The following is a 9,890-nucleotide window of genomic DNA, read 5'->3' on the forward strand; positions in this document are numbered from 1 at the left end:
TTCATGGAGATCTGAAAGTCACAGGATTCTCTTACTGTGTTTCTCTCACTTCTTTTTTAGGGACCATCCTAACCTAAAATGTCTCCACTTATATCTGAAAAATCCCATCTGGGCCACATAGTCTTCATTTGCCTCTGCAGAATCACACTTCACCCAGCTCTTTGCCCCCTGAGGCTGATCTAGTTGCACTACATCGGTGGGATCTCTTGTTCTCTGACTTCTGCCTGGCTGGCCAATGGGAAGTCCAAGTCAGAGGCCCTGTGGAAGTAGAAAAGCAAGGCTGGGGTGTCCATTCTCCCACCTCTATCTCTGCAGGGCCATCTCTGACTAGCTGCAGTCCTACACTAAAGGTCACAGCTCCTCCCTTGGTGGCCTTTCTACCCACCTCTTCTTCTGCATTCCAGTCTTTGTTCACCCCTGCAGGTGGAATTTAATTTTCTTATCGATACTATTAATGTCCCTGTGTTTTCTAAATTCCCTGTGTGCACAGTGTGTAAGAGGCCCCTTCTCTAAACTTTCTCCAAGTACCTAATGAGAGCAGACTATCTTTTTCTTGTTAGAACCTGATTGATAAATCTTATGGTACCCAGTTCTCTTTCAGAGCATCTTTATTGTTGTTGATGGTTTTATATTCCCTCTAGTGCTGTTTTCTGACACCAGAAAAATCTCTCCTTACCCTTCCATGCTGTGACATTTGCAGTAAGTAGATGAAAGGTTCTGTCTTGCTAAAATAATAGAGAAACTTCAAAGTTAGATGGGTGACTCTCAGTCACTCACAAGGATTGCAGACATCCCACATCCAAATTATTAGAATTTTTATTTGTCCTTTGTTTTGTCTGTGAACATGACTGAGAGTGTTTACCATATCAGTGACTTTTTGGGAGACGGATTAGAGATTAAGTCTGGAAAACTTAAGATTCTAAATACCCGCTCATTCTAAGATTCATCACCAGTACTCAGAACGCAGTAAAAGCAACACGGAAGAAAAATCCTCTCATGAGAAAACATGTGTCAAAGACAAAGTGAGACCAAAGTACTCTTTGCCATCATGCAGTTCTTATGTTCAAAAGTACTTCCTTGTAAGTGACTCATTTGTGTGATAGTATCTCTAGAAAGCAAAGTATTCATGCTCTCTCCTGACTTTTTTCATTTCAGAACCATTTAAAAGATATTTTCGCTCAGAGATATGCAGAAGCATTCTTAATACAATTAACCTGTGTGAGGGCTGTTTGAATGTGCAGCTTACGTGAGCTAATTTCTTTTTTCCCAGCCTTAGGTTCTATTTTGGAAGGTAACACATACCCAGAGAAAAAACGAGTAAATCAAATAAATCATTATCTCTTCACTTGACAATTGAAATATTGCTCACTCACTTCTCTTAACATATTTTATGTCCCAGTTTTCCCTGAAGATGGTTCTATTTCAGTGCTGAAGACTGTGGTATTTCCAGCGTTTAATGTGTCCATGATCCCTGTTGTTGAAATATGTGATAGTCATGACCACGATGGGGAATTTAAACAAGGATTTATAGAAGAAGACCTGAGGAAGGATGTAGGTGTGAAGTCTACTGTGAAGGATGTGTAGGATGTGTCCATGTGGGTGATGGGTAGGATGATCATGCTTCTGTTCAGAAACAGGAAAGTTCAGGGTGACAGGTAAGATTTTCAGGGGAAGGGTAGAGTCAGGAGCAACAGCGTTCAGTTAGGTTTGTGACAAGTTGAATATCAGATGTCAAAGGTAGGGTCCAATATAAATGACCTGCATTAACTTGAAATCTGGGTCCGAAGGTTATGTGAAAGGCTTGGGGTAAATGTGTCAGGGTGTTAACATAAGTATCTCCAATTTCAGCTGAATCTTTCTAATTGCCAATACCCCACAGTCAAAGCTCTATGCCAGAAGATCCACATTGCATGCCCAAAGGAAGAAGCGAGAACCAGTTTTGTGAGATTTAGTCCTTCAATTAATTTCATAGATATTTGAAGGGGTCAAGAGGAAAGGACTTTTTTTTTTTAGGTTTTATTTAAGTAATCTCTACACCCATCATGGGGCTCCACCTCATGACCCTGAGATCAAGGGTCGCATGATTTTCCAACTGAGCCAGCCAGGCACCCCAGGAGGAATGATTTTTTTTTTCAATGTATGAAGTTTATTGTCAAATTGGTTTCCATACAACACCCAGTGCTCACCCAAAAGGTGCCCTCCTCAATACCCACCACCCACCCTCCCCTCCCTCCCACCCCCCATCAACCCTCAGTTTGTTTTCAGTTTTTAACAGTCTCTTATGCTTTGGCTCTCTCCCACTCTAACCTCTTTTTGTTTTTTTCCCTTCCACTCCCCCATGGGTTTCTGTTAAGTTTCTCAGGATCCACATAAGAGTGAAAACATATGGTATCTGCCTTTCTCTGTATGGCTTATTTCACTTAGCATCACACTCTCCAGTTCCATCCACGTTGCTACAAAGAGCCAGATTTCATTCTTTCTCACTGGTGTGCACATTTTCTTAAGCACCAATTCTCTGATACAGATTTGTGAGAAAGGACAATGAGATAGGTAGATTTTAATTATATTTTTAATTCCTCTTGAGTTAATAGTTGCTTTTGTAGGAAAAATGCTTTGAGCAGGCTTATGCAAATGAGTCCCTTAGACTTTAAGTCAATTGCTTCTTGTGGAGCAGTGTGGAGTACACGGGGAACAGCCTACGTAGCAAAATTAAACATAGACGCTGCACAGCTACCTCGTTCTCACCCTCATGGTGAATTCCCTTGACAATCTCCCAACCAAATTTTCATACAATTCTTAATGCTTCTTCATTCCTCCATGAACTGAGGAAAAGACAATATATCTCTTGCTTCCTGAACCTGGAGAGGTGGAATCTGGGACAAATGTCTCATTGGCCTATTCTTTCTTCCTCTCTGTTTTCTTTCCCCTAGAAGAAGACAGAGTGTTCTCAGCTTCTATTTTCTGGATATCTACTATATAAAATTCTATTGTGCAGCAAGGGAGCCCTGGGCTTTGTCATGAAAGTCAGACAAGTGATAGACTATAGGCAATCCCTTGTAAAGAAACACCACCACCCTGGATTACAAGGCTGTCATGTTTTCACAAATCCTTTCTTTTTTTTTTTTTAGTCTAGAAGCTGTTTCTTCAGGTTTTTCTCTATACTGTATGATGCATTAGAATGTATCAGAGCTATCGGGAAGGCTTGTTAAAGTACAAAGCCTGATTCAGTAGGCTCAGGGTGGAGCTTGAGAATCTGCATTCCCTACAGGTTGTGTTGTTCGCAGGTGTTGCCCATGCTGCTTGTCTGGGACCATAGCTTCAGAGTGACCCCCAGTCGCAAATAATCTCACATTTGAAAGGGACAAAGTCATTTCAATCATATTCAAGGCATTTCCCTCGTTCCAAATATTACCAGCTAGATTCAGGATACCGAAGACTCCTCCTCTCCAAGATCCTCAAGTATACATGCAAAGAACTAAATTAAATAAGGCAAAATGCCAGATTTCTATCAAAAGTCTAGGACTCCCTAATAAAGAGGGAGTAGAGACCAGAGCAGGGGCCAAAACCCAAAGTTGGAAAACTTTATTCTTCTCCCTGAATGGAACAGAGCTATTCGCACACCCTGGGGCCATCTGACAACCAGATTTACTGTCCAAGAAGGTGACTCAGCTGGGACCTGCCAGAAAGAATTTCTTTGGTGTGTATACAGAATGGAATAAGGGACCAAAAGTGTGGGTCAAGTCTGGCCCCAGTAAGCTAAAACGGAGAAAGTACCATCTGTTTCATGTTTTTAAAAAGTAAAACATAATAGGAAAAAGTGGTCTACTGAACTATCCTAAAATTCTCACATTCTGAAACAGATCAATCACTGTCTTTCATGAGATCATTTATGAAGGGCTCGCAGCAGAGTTTCTGCTTCCCTGGGGTGAAGGTGGAGGGATCAGCACTTTCTCCTCTGAGCCAGAGAGAGGAGAGTCACCTCTTGTATCCTTCTCTGTGTCTTTCAAAAAAAAATGCTAATAAGGTGCCTGGGTGGTTCAGTTGGTCAAGCATCTGACTATTGGTTTCCTTTGCAGAGGTCATAATCTCATGGTTTCCTGAATCTGAGCCCTGAGTAGGGGTCCATGCTGACAGTGGAAGGCCTGCTTGGGATTCTGCCTCTCCTTCTCTCTCTGCCCCTCCTCCTTTGTGCTATCTTGGGCTCTCTCAAAATAATAAATAAACTTTAGGGAAAAAAGGGAGGTGGGATTATACCGGGTGGGCCTGACCTAATAAAAAAATATTTAAAAGCAAGAGATTCTCCCACTGGAGAGAATATCCATGTTGAATATCCATATGGAGAGCTGCCTATCAAGAGAGGCAGCCAGGGTGACCCTCTGGGAGGAGAAACTCAGTCCTACAACCACAAGTAACTCAATGCTGCCAACAACCTGAATTAATTTGGAAAAAGACCCTGGACTCCACAGAGGACACGAGTGAGCAGCTGACTCCTTGACTGAAGCTTCAAGCAACTCTGAGCACAGGACCTAGTCAGGCCTTGCCTAGACTCCAGACCCCCAGAGATGGAGCCAATAAGCGTATGTTGTTTCAAGTTGCTAAGTTGGAGGTCATTTGTTAGGCACCGATAAAAAAGTAATGCACTTGTTATCTTTATAGTGAGTTTCTTTTAAATAGCATGTGGTTGGCCTTGCTTTTTAATCCAGTCCTACAGTCCCTGCTTTTTATTCCGGGGTGTTTAGACCATTTATCACAGTCTACATGGAAGTACTATTAGACCACTTCACATGTCGTTTAAGGAACTTACACTAGTGTACTTAACAATTTCTGCCTCCTGGGTGTTGTCATGCCTGACTTTCACAAACATTGTAGGTCCCTCAATACACTATTACTATTTTTGTTTTAGACAATTATCTTTTAGAGCTATAAAGTGTAAGCTACAAAATGTCTTTTGTATTATCTTCCTTTTTGCTATTTCTGGAGCTTTTTATTTCTTTAGGTAAATACAAATTTCTGTCTCGTATCACCTTCATTCCTTGTGGATGAGGAACTTCCTCCAAAATTTGTTGTAGCACAGGTAAGTCAACAGTGATTCCGCTCACCTTCTGTGAGGCAGCCTTTAGCTCACTTTTATATTTGAAAGCTATTTTTATTGCTTAGAGAATTCTGGGCTGACACTTTTGTTCTTTCAGTAATATAAAGATGTCACTCAATTGTCTTCCGGATTGCAAGCTCTGACAAGGAATCATCTGTAATTACAATCTTTATTCCTCTAATATAATGTGCCTTTTACACCCCAGTTATTTTTACGTCTTCCTCTTTATCTTTGGTTTTTAGCAGTTTGAGTATGAAGTGCCTAGATTTTTATTTGTTTGTTTCTGTATTTAGCCTCCTCAAGCTTCTCTGGGACTCTTGGATCTGTGTCTTGGTGTCTTCCCTTGTTTTTACAAACGTCTGAACCATTAGCTCTTCAAATGTTTCTTCTGTTCATTTTCTTTTTTTCTCCTTCTGGTACTTCAGATACATGTGTGTTAACCTGTTTGATTTGCTTTGCAGCTCCCGGATACTCTATTCTCTTTTTCTTTTTCTCACTCATTTTTAACTTTTGTTTTCATTTGAAGAATTTCTATTCTCTCTTCTTCAAATTCACTGACTCATGTTGAGTCAACTGTGTTGACTGATATACCTGCTAGGGAGCACTTCATCTCTGATGGTGCTTTTGACTTCTACCACGTATGTTTGATTCTTATGGCTTTCATCTGTCTGTTGAAATTTCCCCATCTTTTATTTCATGTTGTCCAGTTTTTATTCAGTCCTTGTTGTTATTTTAAAATCCCTGTTCAATTTCTGGACTTTTTCTGAGTCTACCCTGTTGATTGTGTTTTATTTTTGTTCTCCTGCTTTTAAAACAAGTTTCATAATTTTATTAAATTGTAGACATAGGAAGAAAGGAGCAAATGAAATAAATAATATTGATGCCTAGATACAGAATCCCTTTTCCTCCATCAGGCTGTTAGGGTGGGATTTGAGTCAGCCCACAGGGAGTTGGACCGGTTGGGATTGTTGCTACAATTATCGATGGAGCAGCTAAGGCCCCATATTTCTCTAGGGTGCCTTGAGCTTAGTGTGGGCACTCAGATGCCATGTGGTTTTACTCAGTGTTCTCATCCCGTTTACCTTCAGCTTCCAGTCATCCCTACACACTCTGCTTCCCAGAATCTCTCCAGGCCCGTGATGGATGGCTGGTGCTTATCAATCATTGCTCCTATGGCATGTGGGGGCAGGGCAGCACATATGTCTGTTGTCCTGGTCCAGCCTGAGTCTTAAGCATGGTCTGTGCACCTGGGCCTGGGGATGTGGACTTTCTCAGTAGGTCTGACTGTACTAGGGTTCTCAAGGAAACAGAACCAGGTGGAAAGATATCAATATCTATACCTACCTATCTCTATCTATCTCTCTATCTCTCTATCTATCTATGGATGTAGACATATATCTATAGATATTGGTATCTTTCCACATTTGCACTTTGTAACTGGCATGTAATCATATCCAACCTTATACTTCAACTAGCTCCCAGGAATATACACACAATAATGTGCAGTATTTATTATTGTGAATAATACCTGTGGAGTATGTATGAGTGTGAAATGTATCTGTTTATGAAATCTTTTTTTTTTTTTAATTCATGAGCATTTACTATTACTTAAAGTTTCCTCTTGGATTTGATGATTCTGTATCACAGTTTTATGGAATTTAACCTACAAAGTGGTTTCATCATATTATTTCATCATACACGAAAGCTATCAAGATGAACATTAATGTGATCATGTCAATAAAGAAATGGAACCCCTTTGGCCGCACCTCTTGGAGCAGGTGCATAAGGATGGCTCTGAGACAGACACAAGTGCGGGGCCATGTGCCACACCCTGCTCTCTCTGCTACTCCTTCTAACACGCCCTCGCGATGTCCCAAGTAGAGCTTTTTACCCGTGGATGTCGAAGCCTTCCTTTGATTCAAGCATACATTTCCGTATGCGAATTTAAAAGCCATAATACTTATATTTATTTTAACGTCCCTTTTCTATATGCAAACAAGACAGAAACAGACACCAATTGGAGGGTTTGTGTGGACACGTGTGCACAAGACAACGTGAAATGAAAGAATGACGGGTTGAAGTCAGCCCCACAGTGCGTGCTCATGCACACGCGGCCCTGGAGGCAGAGCTGAGGACAGCGGCCGTTCCCCCAACCCCAGCCCCCTCCCTTTCGCCCCGCGGGTCCCCGAGTTGCCGGGTTACTGAAGGGATTCCCCCCTCACTCAGAGCCCCCGTGTGAGCCCCGCAGGGCTGCTGAGGAGGCTAAAGATGGAGATTAATGGCGGACTTCCGCCCAGCGGCACTTCACCGAGCCCAGCTCACTGCAAGGGCCACTAGAGCCCTCAGACCTCCTGACCCAGCTCACCACAACCCCGAAGTCCAACGTGCCACCTCCACTCTGGCGCCCTAGGAACTAGTGGCATCTAAGCACAGTCGCGCGGTGTCTTCTAATCCACGTGGAACTGGGATGGCCCTAGGGGTCCCCCCAACAACCACCTTCCTTCCAGCCCCTGAACCCTGGGCCGGGTGAGTAGGTGCCTCCTGTTGCAACCACACCTCCGGACTAGAGCATGGCTGATTTGAAGAGAGGAGCCAACTTCCTTGAAAGTGTTTTGTCACATTCTGACAGAGTAATAAGGAAACCCTATGGGTTGGTTACACAACCTAAGGGTGGCATCTGATTTTCTAATGATGTGGCAATCAAGCACTTTCATGGGCTGGCCTTCCCCCATTGAACTCCATGGGACCACCATAGCAGTGGAATGTCGGGGTCTGAGGCTTTCCACCAGTGCACCTGTGGCTCCCTCTTTCTCCATTGTGTGAGACGACCTCTGGATTTTGTTTTGTTTAGTTTTGTTTGTTTTGTTTTTTTGCATAGTAATCCATTTGAGAAGCACAATGAAGACATTCCCCAAATTTCGACTTCACTTTGGAAAGACATCAGCCATAATAAATGCTAGAAACTTGGGAACTGTGTTATTTTCGCTATAGTTATTTCTCTTTTTTGGCAGTAAATTATTGTAAAGGAAATAAACCGATGTTTCAGAAGTAAACATTAATATGTATGACCCTGACATCACTTTCACGGGTGATAATAAAACATCCAAGGGTCACAAAGGGCCAGATCTAGCTGGGTATGAGAGCTAGGACAGTATTAAGGAGGGACAGTGTCTGCTTTGGTCTGAATGTTTGTGTCCCCCCACAGGTTTCATATATTGAAAATTTCATGCCCAAGATGGATTTAGGAGCTGGGACCTTAGGAAGGTGAGTCAGTCAAGAGGGTAGATCCCATATGAGTGAGAATTGTGCCCTTCTACAAGAGGCCCCAGAAAGCTGACTCATCCTTTCCACCATGTGAGGACACAGCCAGAAGTCAGCAGTCTGCAACCCAGAGAGGTCTCTCACCAGATCCTGACTGAAATCACATCTCCATCTTGGACCTCCAACCTCTAGAACCATGGGGAAAATTCTTCTGCTATTTACAAGTGGCCCAGTCTGTGCTTTTTTAAATTTTATTTTTTATTTTTTTAATATGAAATTTATTGTCAAATTGGTTTCCATACAACACCCGGTACTCATCCCAACAGGTGCCCTCCCCAATGCCCATCACCCCCTGCGTCCCTCCCACCCACCATCAACCTTCAGTTTATTCTCAGTTTTTAAGAGTCTCTATTGGTTTGGCTCCCTCCCTCTCTAATGTTTGTTTTTTCCTTCCCCTCCCCCATGGTCATCTCTTAAGTTTCTCAGGGTCCAGATAAGAGTGAAAACATATGGTGTCTGTCTTTCTCTGTATGACTTATTTCACTTAGCATAACACTCTCCAGTGCCATCCGCGTTGCTACAAAAGGCCATATTTCATTCTTTCTCATTGCCAACTAGTGTTCCATTGTGTATATGAGCCACAATTTCTTTATCCATTCATCAGCTGATGGACATTTAGGCGCTTTCCATAATTTGGCTATTGTTGAAAGTGCTGCTATAAACATTGGGGTACAAGTGCCGCTATGCATCAGCACTCCTGTACCCCTTGGGTAAATTCCTAGCAGTGCTATTGCTGGGTCATAGGGTAGTTCTATTTTTAATTGTTTGAGGAACCTCCACAGTTTTCCGGAGCAGCTGCACCAGTTTGTGTTCCCACCAACAGTGCAAGAGGGGTCCCGTTTCTCCACATCCTCTCCAGCATCTATAGCCTCCTGATTTGTTCATTTAGCCATTCTGACTGGCGTGAGGTGGTATCTCAGGGTGGTTTTGATCTGTATTTCCCTGATGAGGAGTGATGTTGAGCATCTTTTCATGTGCCTGTTGGCCATCTGGATGTCTTCTTTAGAGAAGTGTCTGTTCATGTTTCCTGCCCATTTCTTCACTGGATTATTTGTTTTTCAGGTGTGGAGTTTGGTGAGTTCTTTATAGTTTTTGGATACTGTCCATTTGTCTCATATGTCATTTGCAAACATTGTTTCCCATTCTGTTGGTTGCCTTTTCGTTTTGTTGCTTGTTTCCTTTGCAGTGCAGAAGCTTTTTATCTTCATGAGGCCCCAAAAGTTCATTTTTGCTTTTAATTCCCTGCCTTTGGAGATGTGTCATGTAAGAAATTGTTGCGGCTGAGGTCAAAGAGGTTTTTCCTGCTTTCTCCTCTAGGGTTTGATGGTTTCCTGTCTCACATTCAGGTCCTTTATCGATTTTGAGTTTATTTTTGTGAATGGTGTACGAAAGTCGTCTCGTTTCATTCATCTGCATGTTGCTGTCCAGTTCTCCCAGCATCATTTGTTAAAGAGACTTTTTTCCATTGGATATTCTT

General features: G+C 42.4%; 1 protein-coding gene across 1 annotated transcript in view; it reads left to right on the forward strand.

Annotated features, from left to right (window-relative positions):
- Positions 1-9,890, forward strand: part of LOC109252349 (GTPase IMAP family member 8-like) — a 57,941-nt gene that overhangs the window by 21,265 nt on the left and 26,786 nt on the right. Inside the window, 1 exon segment of the mRNA XM_053898649.1 lies at positions 4,451-4,475. Coding sequence (XP_053754624.1) covers positions 4,451-4,475 — 25 coding nt within the window.

This window comes from Panthera pardus, unplaced genomic scaffold (assembly GCF_024362965.1).
Source record: "Panthera pardus isolate Hobbes unplaced genomic scaffold, ASM2436296v1 HiC_scaffold_9, whole genome shotgun sequence".
Lineage (NCBI taxonomy): Eukaryota > Metazoa > Chordata > Mammalia > Carnivora > Felidae > Panthera > Panthera pardus.